This window comes from Desmodus rotundus, chromosome 7 (assembly GCF_022682495.2).
Source record: "Desmodus rotundus isolate HL8 chromosome 7, HLdesRot8A.1, whole genome shotgun sequence".
NCBI lineage: Eukaryota > Metazoa > Chordata > Mammalia > Chiroptera > Phyllostomidae > Desmodus > Desmodus rotundus.
Window position 1 is genome coordinate 1,529,260 of NC_071393.1, and position 23,424 is coordinate 1,552,683.

Consider the following 23,424-nt stretch of genomic DNA (forward strand, 5'->3'; position numbering starts at 1 on the left):
CGCTACATATGGATGTTACATGTGTATGAAGCGTGGGAAGAAACTGAAGCAGCCTGCCAGCAGCAGCGGACCCCTGGGGGGCGGGGACCCTTACGTAGGATTTGACGCCCGTGCCCCTATATAACCCCATTTTCCTGACGTTCTGCAGGGAGCACATGTTGCTTTTACGCACAGGAAGTGACCACTTTAAATAACCACCTAGCTGTCTGTGCAGAGGCCCCCACAGCACATCCTTACGCATTACTGCCACCGTTTGTCACCTCCTGCCCTTAAATCCGTCCCCAGTGACGGCGAGTTGAACCCTGCGCACCAAGAATGCTCGCTTGGTAAGCAAGCTGCTCGCCTCTCGTCCGGTAGGGAGGGCACTGGGAGGTGACACAGCCCCTGGGGACACAGGTGTTGGTGAAGAAGCGCGTGAGCCTTGGCGAAGCAGAGTAGAATCTTGCTAACTCAGCTCTGCTCCGAAGCCTGGACCATGGACCTTCCGAACCTGCGGCCTGCCCTCCGGCTGACCTGCCAGACGGCACCGCCCCCTCTTTGTGATCCTCACCCAAGGGCAGTTTCCCGCTGCTTTTAGAGAGAGAGGAAGGGGGAGAGAAACATTGGTCGGTTGCCTCTCGTATGCACCTGGAACAGGGACTAAACCCACAACCTAGGCATGTGCGCCCTGGCTGGGAATTGAACCTGCAACCTTTTGGTTTATGGAACGATGCTCCAACCAGCTGAGCCACGGCAGCCAGGGCACATGGGGCTGCCCTGGCGTGAGGGCCGAGGGTTAGTAGCCCTGCAAAGTAGCAGTGAATGTGAGGGTCAGTTAAGCCTCTTAGGTGGACACTGGGTCACGAGGACCCTGCGTGGCGGCCACAGAGGGAGGTGGCGCTTACCTGTCTCGTGTGCTGGGCCCCAAGCGCTGGCACACCACGGTGGCGGTGGCGTGCTTCCCGCCGTCTCCCACCTCCTGCCGGACGTCCCACTGCTGAGGCTCACTGGTCCGGGCACTCAGGATGTTCACGCCCTTCTTCACCTTGGCCCTGCAGGGAGACAGGCGAGAGAGAGGCCAGGTTAGCCTTTGCACGGGGCCTGCGCAGCTGTCAGCCCCACAAACCCCGATCTGCTCGCTCCCACTCTGGTCCGGCCTCTGTCGGGCTGTTCCAGATGGTTTTCATCGACGCACACGCAGAGCTGTTTTTATTTCATTGATGTGCGAAGCCACAGCTCAGGAAGGTGACAGCTTAAAACACTACCCTCACGGAAACACACACGCACCCCCGTCCTGCTCGCAGCCCGAGTGCCGGGGATGAGTCCCGGGGATGAGTCCCGGTGAGCCGTCTGAAGGCCAGACACGGCCGAGCGAACGGGATGAGCAGGCGGTCACTCTGAGGCGACCCAGGCCATGGGAGGCAGTGAGAGACCCCCGTCCACCTCTCACACCAGGTGTGCTCAGGGAGCCCCCCCAGACCGGCGCAAACAGAGCGGGGGCGGCACACATGTGTTCTTCAGCTCTGCGTGGGACGGCACAGCGAGCCGCCGAGATGCGTGAGAGACGAAAGTGTCAAAGGCCGATTTTGTTAACTGGGTGTCTTCCGGGGTGACATCTGTGAACGCCCCAACCACACTGAGGAAGGAGCTGTGGCAGGGATGTGGGGCACAGGGCCAGAAGTTCCGCAAGGACAGGCGGCGCTAACACACAGGGGTCAGACACAACCTACGGGCGCCGGGTTTGGGGTGGAGCAGGTACCGCTGGGCAATCCCTCCATTCTGCCGGGAGACCCCACTGAGACAACAGCTGAGTCTTAACACAGGGGCGCTCTTTCAAGTTGCTTCATTTGTACGAATCTGCTGCAGAGCCCGGAGGAGGAACCCTCGCGGGGTGGCAGAGCGGTGGTAACAAACCAGTGCTGCTGAGGGCGGGGCGGGGCAGGGCGCACCTGTCTGTTGGGAAGGCTGCTTGGGCACCAGTGTCGAGAGGCTCTGAGAAGATGTGTGATTCTGGGAAGAATCAACACGTAACGTTGACTTGAGCTTTGAAACAAAAGCCCTGCCCGGTCTCAGCGGATCACGCAGCCCTTCTCAAGGCAGAAATCTGCCCATCCAGCCAGAATCACCAGCCCGCCAGCCCGCCAGCCCTGCACGGACAGGTCTGCAGGCAACGTTTTGCGGGCAGGTCCTGGGTCCCACCCAGCCCTGCTGCACCTTTGTGCCCCAAACACCACTCTGAGCTGGGCTCCGAGGCGGTGGGTCTCAGCCAGGGCTGGCTGGCCCTCCAGGGGATGTTCGTCAAAGTCTGGAGACGTTGCTGGATGTCGTGGCCAGGAGAGGGGGCACAGGTGCCACCTGTGGGGGGAGGCGATGCAGGGAAGCCCACGCCATGCATCACCTGGCCCCCACTCTCACTGGAGCCCCCACTCCAAGGCTGAGCTCCAGGCCCCGCTGCATGTGTCTGGCCCGTGGAGGACGCCACCGTCGAATGACCAGAATAACGGTGATGTGATGCCCCCCCCACTCTACACACACCTGCTGCCCTGTGGCGATTCCACATGCGCACACAGTGAGGCATCGGACGGCCTCACCCCATGAGCCTCACACAGACGCTGGCAGAGCACTCGTCACAAGGGAGCACGAACCACGCGGAGGGTGGTTAAGGCTGTGGTCCAGGCACGGTTCAGGGCGAGGACCGGGGAGCTCGAGGACGGGGGTTCCAAAGGCATGACTCGCAGGGCCGCACCTGAGTGCCCACCAATGGGAAACAAACCCAGGATTTTCTGCGGCCCTGGTTTCCCACGCTCGTCGAGGGCGCGTGCACAGCCGGGCTATGTGTCCGCAGTGTGTCCTCAGACAGACGCAAACCAAACAACAAGCAGGCACAGGACGCACCTCTGAGAATGGCCAAACCCAGATGCGGCAGGACGTGGGGCAGAGGGAGCCGCACTCCCTGCTGGCGGGAGACAGGGCTGCCCCTTGGGTGGTTTCTCACAGAACCGACCCCACTCTCACCACACAGGCAAACCAGCGATCGTACCCTTGGTGTCCACCCACAGGAGTCGAAGACTTACGTTCCCACAAAAACCGGCATGTGGGCGCTTATGCGTGAGTGCCAGAACCTGGAAGCGGCTGAGACGTCCCTCAGCAGGTGACGATGAATCAAGAGTCTATCCGCCAATGTAACATTGTAACATTACTCAATGCAAAAAACAAAGAAACAAACAAAAAACCACACAGGAACCTCACGTGTATATGAGCGAGTGGAAGAATCCAACCTAGAAAGCTACGTCCTGTATGGCGGCCACTCTAAGACATCTCGGAAAAGGCAAAATCCTGGAGACAGTGAAAGGTCAAAGATCAGGGGTCACCGGGGGTTGGGGTGGGGGGGAATGGGTGGAGCACAGAGGATGTTCAGCGTGGTGACAATACCCCATGTGATACATTACTGACGGGCATTTTTAGCAGTGTGAAGAGGTTTCACCTCCGAAAAGGTCGAGAGCCACTGGTCTGCACAGACAAGAACGGCTCGGCTGGCTCTTACGCCCTCAGCGTCAGCGAACCAGGGCGGGAACAGAATGCTCGGGCGAGGAAAGCAGCAGAGACCGTTGCAGACGGATGATGAAGACCGTCTGGGGACTGGCCTGCTTACGGCCCCTCTCGGACACTGAGGACCAGCGGGAGATGAAAGGATGCAGCCCAGCAATGCTAGGAAGGGGCCCCAACAGGACACGCTCCGGCCCAGGGGGCGCGGACAAAGGAGGGAGGAACTGAGGGTGCGGATCTGGACGGAGGCTGGAGGTCAGACGAAATACTACTTCTGTATGGAACATTTCAAAGTGTTTTATAAAAGGCATTGCTGTGCCGTTGTGCGTAATGAGAACATAAGGAGGTTCTTAATTCCACTGGAAAGAGGAGCTGTGTCTCAGCAAAGCCTCACTGGTTAGCGTTAGGTCCTGTTCTGTCCACCAGGGACTCGCGGGCTTCCGAGGGATGGCGCCTCTGTTTCCTGCAGTCCGAGGACCACGGGCCGCAGCAACGGGAGGAGGGGGAAGGCACCCGGACGCCCTGCAGCCAGCACACCCAGACACTAGGGGGTTTTTCCCTTCCTTCCCTCCTCACCTGTTGTTGGCACGGCTTGTGGGTTAATTGCAAAATGACTCCGGAACAAAATAAAAGCTCCTGTGATATATACTCTCAGGGGCTTTGCGTTTCAGCATCATCAACTGTCACCTCGTCATTTCATTTCCTGCACAAATAAACCAGGGGCTCTGAAAACACAATCTCTCTCCACCCAGGGCCCGGAAAGGGCAGGGCTAAGCCCCAGAGCCTTCCCCAGGCATTTGCTTGCGCCACGGAAGCTGTTGATTCTAATAAAAGAGGGGAGGCTGCAGCTTCCCCACCGCGTCCCCAAGGTGCACGATGTCTGGGGCCTGAATTTCAACGCCGCTTGGTGAAACTTCCCAGGCAGCCGAATCCTGTGGCCCCTGGCTTACGGGTTTATTCTGGGCTTTGAGGCTAAACTCACTGGGTAGCAGACGCGCCCCTTCTGGGTCTGTCGGAGGCGTCCTCCCGGCATTACCCAAAGCGGTGTGTAAACAATTCAGTCCCAGGAAGGCCAGCTCCGCTCCGGCTCATCCAGACTCCGAGATCCAAATCCCATTTCCATAAAACCGCCCTCGCCGCAGGAAGACAGGGCTGCCGGGTAAACTGTGAGGTGTTAGCAACAGCAACTCTGCCATGCCTACATTAACACACCCCCCTCCCCCATTTTATCGTGAAAAGTTCCAACACACAGAGGCGTGACAAGTGTCGGACGGTGAGCGATCACGACTCAGATTCCACGGACAGCATTTCATTAAACGTCACCAGAAACCCTTCCACCCCCCCACCCCCCCACCATCCACCGACCAGCTGTATTTTGGGGTGCCTTTCTAAGTGTTACAGTGCGATCCACCCCGAAATACTCGAGCATGTGAATGACTCACTTGCCAAGTGCACAAATAGTCACAGTACTGTAACTGCCCACCTGTAACTGCTCTTGGGGTGCAGAACAGGACCATCCCCCCAGAAGGCCACTCATGCCCCCGCCCAGTTACCGTCCACCTCACACCCTCAGAGACACTGAGGGTCCTGATTTCTTTAAAACGTGGATTAGTTGGCTGCTGGAGAAGTGTCACTACGTGGCATCACACAGGGTGCAGCCTGTCCGTATGACGCCTTTCATATGTCATGGGGGCAGAAAGCACCTGGGACTCTTCTCTGGGGTGGCACGCACCTCTCGTCCACCCCTTCTGCTGCCGAGTTGGGTGCCCCCCTGTGGATGTACCACCGGTGGTTTATCCAAGCTGGGGGTGGACACGTTAGCTCTTTCTGGTCCAGGACTATTGTGAATAAAGTCACCATAAACATTTAATCCAGTCTTTTTGTGGACATCTTAGTGTTATAATAGGCTGTGTTTTTTTTAAATACACCAATTCAAGATACTTTCAACTGCAAATAGAAGGCAACTGAATCAAAGGTGGGGAGGTAGTCCCACCGTTAATTCTGCTGTTCAGTGTTTCAGTACTGAGCTTAAACACTGTGACTTAAATACGGTCACAAAAAGGCTGCCAAAGCTCCTCATAGCATATCCTCACTCTGCCAAGTGCAAATGCAGGTATAAGTGGTGAGGCACTGGTAATGCCAGGAAGCGATGCCTCTCTCTAAGGCATTCCTCAGATGGCACCTATACACTGAAATGACCAGAGGTGGGTCACACGGTCACCTCTCTCATGCGAGGGAGACTATGGCCAGAGACCATGGCTACGGGTTAGCTGATCGATGAAGTCCGCCATGGACGTTTACTGTTTGGACGAAGAGCTGTCCAACCTGCTCAAGGTCGAGCTGTATTCACGGTAAGGCTACCCCAGCTGGGCAGTGCCTGTGCCCCCACTCAGCACCACTGACGGCTGGCCGAGCCCTCCCACTTGAGTGCGTGTTATTCTGCCGGGACTCCGACCAGCCAGCTGCCAGCCCACGCTGTGGACTTGTCTTACTTCCTTCCTCTGTGCCTAGTTGGGGCTCCCTGTCTGGAAGGTAAACCAGGTGTCTTCACTGCTGTGATCTGTGTCTCCCCCCGGAGCCTGGCCCGGCTCCATCCAAGCCGGTCACCTGTGACGAGGCACCGGCGCGCACACAGGGTTCACGACAAGGCACACCGAGAGTCCCGAGTCTTGGATTTCATAGGTGTCCCTTCTCGCCGCTCACGATGCTCTTTGTCGTATCAAATCCCAATACATCGACTTGTCCTTTGGGGAGAAGACGTGGCATCGGGGATCCAACCAGACCTTGGGAATCCTGAGATCTAAGTGAACTGGACAGCCTGCTCCTGTCCGGAGGTGAGACGACCGACACAGGCAAGAGGATGAAATGAGTGTGGGACCCCATGCCCGGCTGCGGACGGGCGGCTCGCACTCTCTGCAAGGCGGTTTCCCCGGTGAGAACAGAGAGGACGGCAGAGCGAGCGTTGGCCACCGGAGGAGAATTCAGGAGGAGCATATGGAGGGCGCTCAGACACAGGAGCCGCCGTACGAGAGGCAGCTGGTGGAACATAAAGAGAAACAGGTTTCCCCACAATTACAGCTTGGATTTGTTGTGTTTTTTTTGAGGTATTCAATTATAAATCTTTCCATAAACATTTCTGGTGCCCGGATGGCAGGGGTCCCTAGACTCGGGGTGGCCCGCCCTCACTTGCATTAATGAAATCACTCCTGCTGTCCTGGCAGGAAAGGGACTTGGCTCCTTTGCTGCCTTGGTCGCCACTCGGCCTGGGAGGCATCAGAGCCCAACAACATGGGCAAAGTCGCAGCTCACTTCAGCCACCCAAAGGCAGGGCCGCCTCCCCCACGGTGTCTCGTGTTGCAGGCAGGTGGGCCTGTGCACTGTTTGTCCTCGGAGGTGACTCTATCTCCATCGCCAGTCAGTGGCCTGGAAGGAGGAAGTCTGAGCCGACCTGTGTCCCCGCCATCCAGTGCTGGCCGTTGGGAATGCATAGGCTTTGCCCAGTGCGGGCAGGAGTCCGTTCCACGGAAGCAAAGGCCCTCCTGGCCCTGGGACAGTTCCTGGTGAAAAGAAAGCTCTCAGGCTACTTCCCGTTTTCCTGCCTGTCATCTCTTCCAATCGGCATCCCCCTCCTTCTCCAAGGAGTGTGGTCCCACTGTAACTGGCCGTGTTGTGGTTGCACCTGACACACCGGGACGCCTCCCCTCCGGGCTGGTCTGGCCCCACCGCGTCCTCCCGGGGCTGCTGACCAGGAGTCTGGGGTCCCACGGCTGAGCATGTCATCCAGGAGGTCCGGAAGGGGTTCTGCGGGAGGCCCACCATGCAGCTGGTCCTTCTCCACGACAGTGCAGAGGGAAAGGAATTCAGGCAAGGGGTCTGTTTTCGGACATAGAGTGGGTTCGCTCTGAATCTATGAACTACTGTGATTTGCATTCTGGGATAGCCTATCTCCTGACCCGTCCCCCCATGTGGGATTTGGGGGCGAGGAGGGTTGTTCAGTAGTCACCCCTCCCACCAAGGACCTGCCCACTTCGCGACCTTCCCACTAGCCGTCCCCTCGGCCGGGACAGTCTTCCCTGTTAGCACATGGCCCTGTGTCACTCCAGGCAGGCAGGTCTCTGCACAGATGTCACCTCCTTGGAGAGCCCCCTGTCCCCAGACACCAGCCTAACACTGCTCACCTCTACCTGCCTCTGGCCCCTCACTCCCTGCTCCTCACAGCCCTAAGTGCGGGGTGTGTTCTCCACACCAAACATAGCCTCCACGCCGCTGCTACGCTGGGCCAGCGTTTGGTACGTGTGTTTGGGAAGGAAACGCGGATCGTGAGCCCCGGAAATCACACATCCCGGGCCTTCGTGCGAGATACGAGGAACCTGAAGGCCGCAGACCCTCTCCGGTGGAGGGGGGCGGTGTACAGAACAGCACGACCAGTGGAGGGACATCAGGCAAATCCATCCCGATCTCCACTGGCTTTCCCTGGGAACCAGCAACCTCACCGACAGAACTCGCACCCTGGCTGCCTCCGTGCGGTGGCACGTGCAGGGAGCTAGCTGCTGAGGCATGTCTCCAAAAATACTTTGTGAGGCGTCCTCTGTAATAACACGTGTTGGGCAAACTCCCGAGTCCCCACTGCCTGGCTGGGTGACTCCCGGGTCCTGCACCCAGAGAAGACGGAGCAAGGCGGGCCTCCCATCGCGGGAAAGCTCGAGAAGGCGCGTCTGTGCAGAACGGGAGGCCCTGGGCTCTGCATGCAGAGCGTCTACTTTCGTGAAAGAAAGGGGGAGGGAGATAAGGAAGTATTAACCTATGTGCTTGTGTTTTTATAAAGAGCAATTGGGAGGAGACGCGGGAAATGAATGCAAGGGCTCCGCGGGGGGACGGCTGGGGGTGGGGGCCGTGCAGCGGGGAGAACTGGGGGCCAGGACTCTGTCCCTTTCCCATGGGTGTGGTTTTTGAACTGGGTGTTTTCTTTTAAAAACTAATGGCATGAAAAGTGACCAGGGACATGGGGCGGGCAGGCTCGTTCTGGTGGCTGACGGAGGCAGGCCCGGGTCTCCCCGGCAGCCCTGGGAGGAGCAGGCCCGTGAGGAGCTGGGAGCAAGGGCACTGGTCCCCCGGCTTTGTTGGGCCCGTCCCCTTCCTGGCAGTAAACGCCACCTCGGGTGCAACAGCCTTCTGTGAGTTTGAGTGCCCTGAAGGCGCCAGTGAACCTCATGCTGGTCTGGGGAGGTCCCCGGCCTTGCAGAGGGGCCAGCAGTGATGCTGGTCAGCGGCCAGTCCCCTGGTTTGTCATCGGCTGACTTCTCCCTCCCCCACAGATGCCAGCGGCCCAGCGCTTCACACGGGCCTGGCCCATGGAAGGTGCTTTACAATCGTCTGCTGAACGCGTGCGACCAGCCGCGGGTGTGGGCTGGCAATTAGCACCTGCCACCCAGGGGATGTGGCAGCAGGTGCTACCTGAGTGTGCGGTGTGGCTGGATCCAGACACGCCGTCTCAGCTCAGCCACCGATTCACTGCACAACCCCGGGGCCCCAGCGCCAGGGCCGGGCTTGCTGGGGGAGGGGTGTCCCATCAGGATCCGGAACGGAACACAGGCCCATCTGAGTGCCTCCCTCTCGACGGGCCAGAGCCTGCGGGGTCATCTCATCCTGCTTGGGGTGCCCCTCCAAGGACATAAGCACATTTGGCTCAGTCACCTTCTGGCAACTCGGTGGGACCCTGGTTTCCTGGGTTCGGCTCCACCTGATGGGAGTCAGACAGCAGCCAGCGAGGCTCGTGGTAGCTGCCAATCAACTCCTTGGTGCGGAAAATGCAGCAGGCACCTTCGGGACAAACATGCTACCTGCCAGATGCACGGACGCAGGGGGGAGTGAGCACGGCCCTTCCAGCGTAGGGCTTGAGCAACGGGCATCTGGGGAGAAGATGCCACGTGACAGCCGGCCAGCCCAGCAGCCGTGGCTGCAGCTGGTTCAGTTTGTACGTCAGGAGCCAACTCGCTGTCTGAGCTCTGGGCACGAGGTGCTGAACAGTAACCACGGCGAGCTCCATGCACCTGAGGGCCCAGCAGCACCTCGCCTGCGCTGCTTCGTCTGCCGGCAACTCCCCTCATGCCCTGGGGGTGGGGAGCTCAGGACTGCTTGTCTCAGGGACAGACAGGGAGGGACGGCACAGTTGTCACAGACCCTGTGTCTGGGTGTCCGGAGCCTCTGCCTGGGCCCCCGAGGCCACCCCACTCCGCAGCCTCTGCAGAGCAGGCTGGCTGGGACCCCCAAGCCCTCCCTGGGCTGAGTTCCTTTATGGCGTGCCCCTCCTACCTGTTCCGCTCCCCCTTGCTCCCCGATGCCCCAGCCCACAGCCAATTTCCATCATCAAGATGTACGACCAGCCACAGAAATGGAGAGAGTATGGGGAGTCCTTTTCTCCTTCAGAATGGGGCTGTCAGTGGGAGGGTGTGTTCGCACCTTTCCAAGGCTCCAATAAATGTTTCAAGGATCCAATTACTTAGCGTGACGGGCTGGGTGAGCGTCCCTGCAAGGCTGCCCCGGAAAGAAGCACGCAGCTGCTCCGCTCCCAGGAACATCTGCGAGAGGAGGAGGGTTTTCCAAGATTGCTCCCCAGCATAGCCAGAGCTCCCTTGAGAGCCACCCCAGGGACACTGCCGCGGGGACGGTTTGGTCTCAGAAGGAGAAGCAGCCTGACAGTCACACGCAGAGGCAAGGGGCTCAGTCTCCTCTCTCTCTCGATCCCCAGATCTCATTATCGCCCTCCTCTCCAGCGTGGTCCCGCATCTCAGGTGCGGAGAGGGCTCCTGGAGAAATGTGCAGAAACGGGATAAAAATAAGGCGGGAGGGGTCACCTGGTGGGGGCTCGCTGCGCTGGCTGGGGATTATTTTGGTTGTAAGTATCAGACTGATTTAAGGAAAAAATGGTGGAAAGTGAGAAAGCAAACAGGCTTTGAATTAAACCAGGGTTCTGCAGGTCATCCGGGCCTGGGCTGGCTCTCTCTCTCTGTCCTCTGGCTGGGGCTACGGCCTGGCTGAGCAGGAACGGGGCCTTTCCCAGCAAGACCTGGCACAGGCCTGCAGGCTGAGCTCCCCATTGCTTTGGAACAAAAGTGGGCGGACTTTCCTCACGTAAAAGGGCCCATCAGCCTCCTGTCGGGGAGACTCTGGAAGCCTCCCGTGTAGACCGCGCCGGCAGAGACGCAGGGAACTCTGCTGCATTGGGGCCATGAGCACCCGTCCCAGCTCCTGACAAGCGGAGAGAACCTGCCGATCCTCTGCTGTTTTGTCCTGTGGGTGTGTGACAGGTGGGAGGCTGCCACCCGTGAGGGCGCGACTTCGTTACTCGGTCCGCCAACACAAACGCTGACCTTGCCCGGAAACACCGGCGTCCCCGCGCCCAGGAACAGTCTTGCACCAGTTTCCCGGGTAGCCCACGGCCTGAGTCCCGTCAACAATCAGCACGCAACGCGTCCATCTGGGTCCCTGACGAGAAAGGGTTCTTTTGCACGGAGATAACCGGTTGCCCAGCACCATTTTCTCAAGGACTGCTGCTTTCCCCTCTGGACTCTCTGGACACCCTGTTGAACTCTCTGGACACCCTGGCAGACAGTCACTGACCATCAATCTATGGGTTTATTTCTGGACTCGATTCGAGTAATCCATTGGCTGAAATGTCTGTCTCTGTGCCGGGAACACAGTCTGCGTGAACAAAACCCACGGAGCTTTGCAGTAACTTCTTCCAATCAGGAGGTGGGGACCCTCCAAATTGGTTCTTCTTCTCCAAAACTGTTTTGGCTATTCTGGGTCCCTTGCATTTCCATATGAATTCTAGGATCGGCTCGAAAATATCCGCAGAAGTGGCAGCAGGGAAGCGACTGAGTTTGTAGATTAATCTGGGAGCCCGGCCAGCTTTACGAGAGGGCCTCCCGGGCTCAGAACGGGGCTTTCCATCCGCGTGGGTGTTCCCCCACCGCTTTCGCCAATTCGTGGTAGTTTTCAGGGCACAAGTCTTGCCCTCCTTTTTGTGACTTTATTTCCAAGTATTTTGTTCCTTTATTCGCTATTGGAAATGGAACTGTTTCCTTCATTTCATTTTCGACGTTCGTTGCTCGCTGTAGAAATGCGTTTTCGCGTCAGTCTTCCCGCCTGCAACCTGCTGAAGTGTTTTATTGGTTCTAACAGCTCTGACTTGTTTTCTCGGGGCCTCTGAACACACCGTCGCACCACCTGCGTGCGGGGAGAGTTCTGCTCCTTCCTTTCCAGTCCGGAGCCTTTTACTGCTTTTCCTGCCCGAGCGGCGTGGCAGGAACCTCCGGTATGTGTAGAATGGAATTCACAGGAATGGACATACGTGACTTATGCTAAGCAATGCGTGCAAAGACTCCTGCTTTTATACAGATTACGGCCGTGCAGGGGGATCACTGAATCAAAGTTAACATGTAGCAAAAATTTTGGATCCTTCCAGAACATACAAATCCTAGTGAGTTGCGCATAAGAATGACTGAGGGCTGAGAACCGCTGGTCTGACAGAATCCACCTGAAGCACCCCTCAGAGGGGTCAGTCCAGCCAAAAACGGTACGGGCAGGGAGCCAGCAGGAGAGCACCAGGGCTGGGCAGACGGCTAGAGGCACTGGAAGGGAGAGCTAGGGACCCCAGTACAGCCCGCAGTCCCTGAGGAGGAGCCAGGCAATGGTGGCCCGGGAGGCGGGATGTGAGGAAGTGGTGCGTCTGGAAGACAAGAAGGAGCTCGCAGGTGAGGCAGGGCGGTCAGGGTTAAGCACACCAGGCCCTGAGCCGGACTAAAAGCAGGTGGAAAACAGGCGGAAAGCCTCTCGAGCACCTGCGACCCTTAGGAAGTGCACGAGGTCCTGGCCGTTGACTCTCAAGCCCGAGGGAGCCACAGAGGTCGCACGAGGACCCGAGGCCAGCTGACCCTCACCGAGCTGGGTCCAGTCGGCCAGTGACGGCCGCGAAGGGGTGTGCCCCTGCAGGCTGAACGGGGCAGGGCAGCTTGAAGCTCAGCCCATCCCAGGGCCCCCAGGCTGGCAGTGAGCAGGGATGAAGTGCTGACTCACACGACACCACGGCCATCGTAACACTGTGTGGGGTGACAGAGTTCCGGGACAGGCAACAGTAGCCCGTGGGGCGGGACGCGATCCAGTCTGATGACTCCTGGGGGGCGGCGCCCTGTCAGAGGGGCGGAGGAGAACTTTCTAGGGCGACAGGAAGGTTCTGTGCCTCAGTTGGCAGTTGTCAAAACTGATGAAAAGAGGCACTTCAGAGCTATGCATTTCGCTGTCCTGCCTTATGTGGAATTTTAAAAAGGCTATTGCGACCCAGACAGGGACAAAAGCAGGTCGCTCTTGGGTAAAGCTGCTAAGAAGTGGGGGGAGCGTGGTCCACTTCTCCGCCTGAGTGAGAACAGCACAGCGAAGGGGGTTGGACAAGCAGGGGAGCCGAGGTGTTCACAAGGGCGGCTTTGGGGGCTCGTTGGAACCGGGTGGGTGGGGAGGGGAGAGGAGGAAGCCAATGGCACCCATGCCGGCTCCATGCTGGTCTGGGCCACTGCACCCCCAGATGTCCTGGTCCCCACTCCTGCAACGCTGCTGCCCACTGGGTCAGGTAGCGGATTTCCCGACTCGAGCAGAAACCCACCACGCGGGAGTGCCGTGACGCCCTGGTGCTGTTCCTCTCCTTGATTTCCTGCTCACAGCGGCTCGGTAAGTGCCGCACATTCTCTGCAAAGGCCAGGTCTGTGCCCTGTGAGCAGTGAGGTGTGACAGAGCCCGAGTGTCCAGCTCCCCTCCCTCCCCGCCTCCACAGTCTATGGGACTTGTCATTGTGTCTTCAAAGGTGGTAGGAACACAGAGAAGCAAGGGGGGCGTGGGCAAGGCTACAGAGTTCTTCCGGAAGGCGGAGGTCTCTTCCAAGTCCTACCGGCCCACGGTGCCCGGAAAGCAGGACTCCGGCTGCTGCATCGGGTCAGCGTTTGAGAGGGGCGGTGCCTGGTGGGCAGGCGGGGACGGCTCTCCCGCTCAGAGCGTGTAAATACATGTTGGACCAATTTCCACCCAATTTATTCTCCTCCTCAGTGTCCAATTCTGTGTGTTCCCGTAATTACTTTTCTCGTCCTGGAGAAATATGAGATTTCCCCACATCTCGCCTGGCTCAGCACGGTGCCCATCTTGGCAATTTGAAGACAGGAACGCCCAGGTAAGCAGTCACTTCTCCAAGCCAGGCAGCCTCGCCCGGGGCTCCGGACAAAGCTGACGAGGAGCCCCACCCGGGCGGCTTGGATGTGAGACCGAGGGAAGTAGAACCAGCAGGTGTTTGCAAACGCCCGTCTGGTGGTATTTTAAGTCTAGGAGGTCCAGCCAGGTGGACGGCCACGTTCCGACTACATGTCCCTGAATCACCCTGTCATCTCACTAAAACCAACCTACAGCGTGTCTGCGTCTATCTCCCAAATAGGAAGAAAAATCTCTGCGTCGAGAGAGAGGCCGTTTTCCTGTGGGGTTTTGTTTTTTTGCTTCAACATCTTGGAGCCTAACCTTGACGCATCGCGTGCTATAAATACAACACCCAGCTGCTATAAAATGACATGTGGGCGGAAATCAAAGCGAGGAGGCGGCAGGCAGGGACGACGTGTTGCCGTCCCCGCCGAGAGTGCCTTGTTAGGATCTGCCTAGTGGGGGCGGCGGGTGGGTGGGGGGCAGCAAGGCCACCAAAACTCTCTGTTCATCTTAAGAGCCCGGGAGCTCAGCACGACAGAGACCAGGATTCCCCCCCACCCAGGGGCCGCTCTGGTGCTGGGGACGGGCATGCCCGTGCCGTGGATTGCCGGACTACACGGGCATGCCTCCTCCCTCTCCAGCAACCCCCCACTGAGGCGGTGGGACACCCGCGGGAAGCTGCATTAACCACACGCAGGCCTGTGTCCGTGAGTGGTGCTTGGTCGTCGGCACTTGGCTTCTGTCTGCTAAAACCTTACTAGTGCCCAGGCACGATGCCACACTGCACGCACAGTGACACTCACCATTAACACGGACGCTACGACCTCCAGGGGGCCTGCTGTGACGCTGTCACTGCTCCTGGCCGCTCGGCAGCCCAGGATGCTCTGCCCGGACCCCGGACAGGGAGGGAGAGCCCTCAAGCCTGGCCTCGCCCGAGCAGCACAGCGGGGGGCGGGGGGGCGCGCAGACCTGCAGCCCCTCACTGTCCCCATGTCCCTATGTCGGGGCCTGCTGAGGCTCCGGGGGTCCAGGAACACTGAACCCGGTTCCCTTTGTTAACCTAGAGTTTCCTGGGCCCGTGTGGCTGCAGTACCTGTCCGCCCGGGGCTGCTCACGTCCCACAGAGCAGGAGGGCCATGCGGGACACGGACAGGGCAGTGGGGACGTTGTACCGCACATCTTCCACTTGCTGAGCAGGGAGAGAGAGGCCGAGGCTGCTAACAGCTTTGTCACTCTGCACTCCCCCGTAGTCCCAGATGCCCGTCCACACACCGGCGTGGTGAACCGGCCCAGGCGGCTGGTGGGCTGGGAGCATTTTGTCCGCGTCACCCCAGCCCCGCCAGCCTGGTTGGACGGCAGGGCACTGAGGGGACCACTTCCCCTGCCCGACCAGATATTTCCAGGTGTCCTGATTGGGCGACACCACTTGGTCTTGGACAGGCCTCCCCAACTCCAGCTTTATTTTACTCCTGTTACGTGACAAGCGGAGTGCTGGCTTCAAGCCAGACTCCACCTAAGCCCTTTGAGACCTCAGCTCAGCACAGCCCGACAGGCGAGGCCTGGAGATTTACCGATGAGCACACGGGGCACAGAGAGCTCAGGCGACTTGCCTGAGCTCACACAGCTGGGAAGCGATGGAGTCGGGACCGCGTCCTAGGCAGCCTCCCGCCGGCACCTGCGTGGGAACTCGGTGAGAGCCGCTGCCTCCCATCCTAAGTCTGTCCCCGAGAGATAACTTCTATAGCTCTTATCTCACAAGTCTTTATCTCTTCTGCACAGCTAAGCCCCGAGCCCAGCGCAGGGCTCCACAGCCCTCTCCCGCTTCGTGGAGAAGACGCAAGACCGAATCAGACCGCGGCGGCTTTAATCCTGTAGGCTACACCCCTACATTGGGGGCAGTCTGCACTTCCAAATCCCCCAGTGAGTGCGCAGGACCCTGGCCAGAGGGACCGCACGCACGAAATACAACGGGACCAAAAGTAATAGCGATGGCTCTTAAGCAGGAGTTCTGGACGGAGGGCAATCTTGCCCTCCTGGGGACCCTGAGGTGCCTGGGGACACGTCTGGTTACATCCACGCTGGCCTCTAGCGCTGGGCGGGAGGCCAGGGTCACCGTTGAATACCCCGCAGTGCACAGGACAGCCCTCACCACGAAACGGTACCCAGTTCAGAACGTCAGCAGCGCAATTTAAGGCGGGACCTGACAAGCCAAGGCGGCCTCCCCACCCCTGCCCAGCCTGCTGCTTACTTCTGTAAACAAAGTTTTATTGGAGTGTAACACTCTCGTTAGTTTATGTAGTGTCTATGGCCACCTGGGCCAGCTGATGGCAAGGCTGGGTAGTGGTGATGAAGACCTGCTGGCTTGCAGAGAGAAACATAGTTACCATTCGGCCTGTCAGAGTTTGCCCACCTGACTTAAGGGGCGCGTCAGAATCTGAACACATGCCTCTTGCACAGTCCGTTCGATGCAGCGGGGTCTGTGGGTCCCCTGGCTGTGCCGACCCGGATCTGCCTGGCTGCGCACGGGACCGGCCAACCCTGCGGTTAGCAACTGCATGCGTAACAACTGTATCACCTCCCTCTGTCCTTTCCTCTGCTGTCCTGTGCTTTTTCCGTCCAAATTAGCAACTGTTGCAGAATCAGCTCCCCTAGACCAGCAGCTGACAGAGAAGCAGGTGATTAACAAGCCATTAGGAGACGGTGAGCGCCCCCTGGGCTGAAGGACCTGCAGGAAATCGATGAGGCCGGGCTGGAGCGGGTCCCAGCAGTGCAGGCAGAAGGCAACCAGCACGTCTCCTCCAGCAGAGCTCCCCAGTTTGAAATCGTCCGTCACGACGAGGACAGAGCGGTGCGTCAGCAAGCTGCGCTCTCGGCCTTGGGGTGACCCTTCCCCCTGTGCCCCCGGACGCCTGGCGAAAATGGAGTGAGTGGCCGCCAGCCAATGTGGCGCCCTGCCTGTACACCCCGCTCCAGCATTTTGAAGTACAAGAACGTTCCTCGGCCTTTCGGCTGAGATGGTGCACAGAACACAAAGATGTTCAAATCGGTGTTTTTGGAATAGGCGTTGCAAGCCGTGCTAGGTTTGCAGTCAGTTTAGTGGGGGGTCGAGCAACTCTTACAAGTAACAAAGGAGAAAGGACAGAGAAACAGCCCCTATCACACAAGGCAACAGTAGCCACTGTTCTGTGAGACTTCGTTTCAGACATAAGTACACACAGATGTTACACAAGGATGCGTGTTACAGGATGTCATTAGCTCGGCACCCTCCCATCTGTAGGTGTCTTGCAGGTCGCCCGCCACGTGGGACGCATTTCTGAGGGTGATACCGACGGTGGAGAACCTGCTTTAAATGGAGCCCGTGTTTTACGAGACGCTAGCACTTGTCCCACAGACAGTGCTGAAGCTCCCGGGACAGAGAGACCGGTCCCCCTCCCCCGTGTTACGAAACCACAGTCAGCCATTTTTCATGCCCCCTGAGGGTGACCTAATGTCCACCAAGGGGACGCGCTGCCTGCAAGGGCTGAAATTAATTCGTGGGACCTAAGAAACCGCAAAATTAGAGAACTAGAAAGGAACTGAGGAAAAATCGCGTCCGTTTTCCACACTTCACCTTGGAGTAGTTTCATGGTTCTTGTTGAACCGAAACAGAAAGAAACTCGTATTCTGTTATTCAATATTTCGACCGGTTTCTACGTTTTGTTCTAAGTAATCACGTCTGCGCAAGCGCAGATTTTTACGCGATAGTTTTTTTCTTCCTGGTGCACTTACAATAAACAGATAATACGTAAATACAAATGTTTACATGCCACCCAAAAGTGGTATGTTTGGGGAAATCTTGACTTTGCCCAACCGTCCCCATGGGTTCTCCTCTGTGACAGTCAGAGGGTCCCCATAGAATGCAATTGGGTCCCTCCCCTGCCAAGTGGCTTCGCTGGGCCCCTCTGAGGAGGTCCCCGCCCCACCCCCACCCCCACCTGCCTCTGTAGGGCCCCCCACCAGGACTTCAGGCAGTGTCCTAACTGGCCATTCTCCTTGTCACCCCAAGGCTGGTCCTACACTCTCTCTTTGCATAATTAACACCTTCACCCTGCTCACCCAGAGCTCACCTGAACAGGTGCACCAACACCTGCTCAACCCGCGCTGACTAGCATCGCTGGCGCCTGACACATCCCTGCCGGGCTGTGACCCCTGCTGGGCCATGACCCCTGCAGGGCCAGACCCTCTCCTCCCCCGGACTGTTGCCCCAGGAGGGTGGGACACACACCGAGTTTGGTGAATCCATGAATGGACAGACAGACGGAGGGACAGATGCATGTGCCTGTTTGCAGGTGGAGACACGCAGGGCTGGGGCGAGCATGTCCCTAAGGCAGCCCGGCACCCCTGCAGGTGGGGACTCCCACCTCGGCATCTTGTCCTGCTGTCTCCCACACAGCAGGCTTCTTTGCAGAAACCTAAAAGGCACCCAGCCAGATACCCCGGGAACCTGTTCCACGTTTGTCCCAGCCTTTGCTGGCGAGGCCTCTGCTCTCCCAGGGCCCCTGGGCCAGACCTGACCCTTGCTCCCGGGGCTCAGCGGCCAGCCAGGAGCAGACCCCTTCCAGTCCCCAGAGCAGCAGCAGTAGCTGGAAGGAAAGGAAAAGAAGACATAGTTCAACTAGCTCACAGTCACCCGGAGCAACCAGCCCCTGGTTACCCACCTCGCTAAAGTATCAACTCATTTAATTCAACCGTTTAAGCCCCAGCCGGAGCCAGCACAGCCGCTACCATCAGACACCCCGTAACGTGTGCCCCGTGTGACGCGACAACTTGGCGTTTTTATTAAGAACAGAATTGCCTGCTGGTGTGGAACAGACGCCCTCAGGCAGCCGTCTCCCCCCCCCCACCCCATCGCTCCGTCCTGCCCGTGGCATCTTTATAAATTTCCCAAACAAAGCGATTACAGAAGAAACCAGCCAAAACATGCCCGGGGGGTACTGAGCTGACAGAGGCGCACACAGCCCACCGGGAGCGTTTTCTTTCCAAATTAGCAACGCACCCGATGCCTGCAATGCGCAGGCAGCAAACGCGCTGGCGGACGGGGGCCTTCGGTGGCCGCTGGGACAGAAGACAACTGCAGCCCCCCCGCCCCCGCCCGAGATGTCGACATGAGTGAGACCAGCTCCACCTCTGTGCCCTGCTGCGGCCCACCTCATTCTCCCGAGCGCGTATCCAGTTGGGCATCACTTGTGTTCCTTCGAAAGTGGCCAGGAATGTTTTTGCGAGTCACGGCCACCGTGTCACGACACCCGAGAGGAACTCGGAACTGGCAGCATCCACCAGGCGACCACCGGGAGGGGCGGCCCCTGCCATCGCTCCTTGTGTTGTCCCTGTGTCTCCTCACCGTCAGCACCTGAGTTACACTATTAGACAAGACAGTGACAGCGGCCTGCTGGAGGGGTAATCCATCCAGCACCGCCGGGCTGTCCGTGGGTTCCGACCCAGTCTGCCTGTAAGAGAGGTGCCCCGCAGTACATGAGCCCCTCCACGGAAGAGAAGAAACACGGGAAAGAGAAGCATAAAACACGTGTGTGGGTCTGGCTTCCTTCAGCGGCAGAGCCCCGCAGGGCGGGCGGCACTGATGCGTGGGGAGGACATGGCCTGTCCATTCATATATTTTCGGTTCCGATGCCGTGCAGACCCGATGAATCATCTACTTTTAAAATAAATCCTACAGAAGTCAGAAGGTGACAGGATATCATGGCGTCCTGCTTTATATTCACTCGGTACGGCGTTTAAAATGGGAACCGGTTTTCTTTTAATCACTTTGCCCTAATTGTAATCTTCCACCGGCAACACATGTGTTCTTCCTAGAAATACCGTTTAAGCCTGGGAGGAAATGCTGGAAGAATTATTACCACACACATCCACCCTGCTTTGTCCCCTAAGGGCTCCGGGCTTCCTGCACGAAGGAGCTCGGGGCGTTGGAAAGCACAGAGCAGAGACGCAGCAGACGGACGGCGAGAGGAGCAGAGATGGCGGCGAGGGCGGGAAGAGAGGGAGAGGAAGTGGAAGGCACCCAGAACGAAAGGAGTAAAAAGGAGGCACGGCCCCAGTGCTCTTAAATAGAGGTTCTACCCTTACTCAGAGTCAATGCGGTGGGCGGGCGGAAGGAGGGAAGCCCCATCTCCAAGGCACAGAGCCCAGGGGAGGCAGCCGCACACCTTTCCAGGCCCAGGTGACCGACGTCCCCCTTCGGCGATGCCACGGGAGTTCCATAGGAAGGTGTACCTGCCAAGGCGAGAGCAGCACGCTCAAATTGGTTTAACCAACCACGGACCGTGGCACCTCCAAGGACAGGCAGCCCGATGGCTTCAGAGCTGGCCACTGCAGAGGCAGAGCCGCTCACCAAGGACTCTGCCTCCTTTCCTCTCTCCCCTCTCCGTGCCCCAGGCCAGCTTCAGCCTCTAGCTGGTGTGCACGGGGCTGCCACCGTCCAGGTGTCCCATCAGACACAATGACACCCAGAGAAAGCGAGGGAACTTTCTCTCGAGTGACACAAATTGGGACCCGTATCCATTCCTGAATCAAACGGTTGCCCTGAAAGGTCACGACAGCCCAGGTGAGCTCCAGCCAATCATGAGAGCCGACTCCCAGCCACTGGAGCGGGCCGTCTGGGATGCCCGGCCACCCTCAGAGTTTTCTACAGCCGTGAAAAATTCAGGCCTTGGCCGCCCGAGAGCTCATGGGCGCACAGCATTAGCACGGTGCCTGGCGTATAATGGGGACTTGATAGATGACAGTTACTTCTGTTATTACCCTACATGTAAATGTACTGGAGAGTTTCTTATGTGCCTCTGCGAGGAGCTCGCAGGGGAATTCGGTTATCCTGTCTGCCTCCTCGCTGACGGAGAGGGTAGGAAATGCGCAGAGGCAGAGAGACCAGTCCTCCCTTCAGCTGCGAGGAGCCCCACAGCCTGGTCGTCTTCATTCCTGTTTCCTCCCTCCCCACCTCCTGACTCATGGCGCCCGCACATCCTTCTTACTTCCCCACAGCAGTCTCTCCTCACGTGGGAACGTTCATCACATTTGAGCGCTCCGGCGTCCTATCTGGCCAGGCCAGCCTTCCTCCTCCTCCTCCTCCATCCTCCATCCTCCATCCTCCCCCTCCTGCTCCTCCTCCTCCTCATCTGAAACAGCTCCAGACCCTGAGGGCCGCCGCTCCAACACACACACCAGCCACACTCACCCCCTTTTTCTGTGTGCTGCCTAAAGCCCTTGCTTCCCGTGTGCTTCCGATTCCAGAGCGTGCACGGCTGCCCCCAGGTTCCCGTCCCTCCTGTAGCTCCTCCCCCCAGGAGTCAGCTGTCCCCTCTGCTGGGCTCGGGGCTGGCCCAGGGACTTGGCTTGGGGCCTGGCAGCTTCTGCGTTTGTTCTCTCGAAGTCCTGAGCTGCTGCATAAGGACGATGCTGGAGAGACCATCGGAGGGAGAGACACGGTCAAAAAGGACAGGGAGAGAGAAGCCCCAGCTGAGCGACCAGACAGGGCGCGGCCACCTCAGTGCCTGTGGCCCCATCGCAGCTGCACAGGAAGGCTGGCCCGTGATGCATGATGCAGGCACCAGCATCCTGGCCGAGCCCCGTCTCACCGGTGCAGGGAGCGGTGAGCTGGGGCGGGACGCTCGGCGGCAGCCAGAAGCGCAGACAGCTGAGGCTCCTCAGTGGAGACGCTTGGCCCTGCTGCGGTGAGGAGGCACCAGTGCAGCTCATCTTGCATTTCTTCCCTCAGTAATTATGTTTGCACAAGAAGGCGTGTGCCCGGCCCGCGGCACAGGTATTGTCCCATCCCAAATGGTCTCGTACCCATGCACCAAAACTCCCTCATTTGCCGGCTCTTTTTCTTTACGACAACATGCCTTTGGGACTTACACATTTGCTAGAAAATGGAATTTGGTGCCGCTAGTATGAATGGAAAACTGGCGTCACTGGATCAGAACGGAAGGCGTCCGTGCCAACTCAACATGCGATCACTACCGCTGAAAGTTTTAATTTTCCTGCTTTGTACGCGTCACCATACTTTTAAGTGACCGTGTTTTACCGCTTGCTGAGTCCCCTGCCGGCCCACCAGCAGTTCCCTCGGAACCTTACCCCGTGTGTTCTGCTCCGTGTGGAGGGGCTGCGCTTAGTAGGTGCCTCGTAAACATTGAATGAACCCGTTAATGGCTTGTGGCCCCAGGCCTCTCCCGCACCCCACCAATCAGGAATAAACTTGTTTGATTATAAAGTCTCTCCTGGGGAATTTCTTTCCCATAAATCAATACTGTTTGCGCACACCCAACGTGAGACGCCTTCACATTTCAGTGGGTATCGCAATATGCTGTAGATGGTGTATTTATTTTCTGCCAAGGAACAACAGGTCGGATGACAAATGTGTGCCCTGAACCGCTGGAATGCGCGAGGAAGAAAAATGCCTGATTAATCAGACCGGAGCAACACGCTGCCCCCCTTTCCTTCGGAGGTCGGCGGGGTGGAGGGGGGCGGGGGATGACGTGCGCAAATTAAAACAGAGAAAGAGGATCAATTTCCCAGGAATCTGAGGGCACAGGGAGCCCTAGAGAAGTCATTTTTAGCCCTTCAGGCCTGTTTCTCTTTATTTTCCTCACTTAGGGAACCAGCTAAAGAACCCCACCCCCTCTCCATTAATCATCTCATCCTACCTTCCTGTGACACAGACAGAAAATGGAATTGTATAAACACAATACTTTTCACAAAGTGTTTTCTCCCAGAGGGAATAACACCGCAGGAACCCCAAGTCTACATTCTTCGCAAAAGTAAATGGCCAACACCCAGCAGCCCCGATAGGGAGGTTTCAACGGGGCTCTCGCTCGCGACAAATGCGCCTCAAATGGAAAACTTCAGATCCGTTTTTGTTTTCAATGAAAACCTGGTTCCACAGAGGCCAGCATATTCATGCCTTCGGCTTACTTCCAAACAAAAACAACAGGAGCCGAACACAACCCAGAAAAACAACCGGAGTTCACTGAGCCGCACAAAGGTTTGAAGGGTGAGATTTTATGTTTTCAGACAAGTGCATCTGTTAAAAAAGAAAGAAAGAAGACGAGAACAGAATGTACAGTAACCGGAGCGGGAGGCGTGCTCGATGTCACCGGGTCTTAAATCCCAGTTGCTTCCTCGCCGACCTCTCGAGGTTCGCCGCACCTGCGTGCCGGCCACTGCGTTAGTCACACAGGGCGCCGCCATTCTCTGGAAATGAGTTCCACCTGATTGCTTTAGGCACTTAGCTTCAGGTCTTATCTATGGCATCAGGAGTTCGATGAGCTGATTCTAATTTTCTTACACATGTTAAAATAAATTATAATTAATAAAATGAAAGATGGGTCTCCCCGTAGTAACAGGAATTGGGTATGTAGCCAGGGGCCTGCTGAGCACGCCTGGACAAAGAATTCTCGACCTGAATGACAGGCATTTCAGTGACCTTTCACCTTCACACCACAGTCCTGTAAGCTGACCCCACCTGCTGTGGGGCCAGGGTGGGGTGGGGAGGTGACGGGCACAGCACTGCTGAGACCCAGCCTGAGCTCAAAGCCTCGTCCTTGGTGAGTCCCCACCTCACCCCCCTGTTTATTCTGGACCTGGGATACACCCAGAGTCAGGGGTCAAGGTCGC

General features: G+C 57.9%; 1 protein-coding gene across 3 annotated transcripts in view; it reads right to left on the reverse strand.

The window, feature by feature from the left end:
* Positions 1 to 23,424, reverse strand: part of TMEM132C (transmembrane protein 132C) — a 158,885-nt gene that overhangs the window by 57,804 nt on the left and 77,657 nt on the right. For 2 of the 3 annotated variants that reach the window (XM_053928916.1, XM_053928915.1), the window contains one exon: positions 885 to 1,031. Coding sequence is in view for 1 of the 3 variants with exons in the window: in XM_053928915.1 (XP_053784890.1) it covers positions 885 to 1,031 (147 nt within the window). In the remaining 2 variants the exon portion in view is untranslated. Of the gene's footprint in view, positions 1 to 884; positions 1,032 to 20,986; positions 21,073 to 23,424 lie in introns of those variants that run through there. The other variant, XM_053928917.1, reaches the window with a different exon arrangement.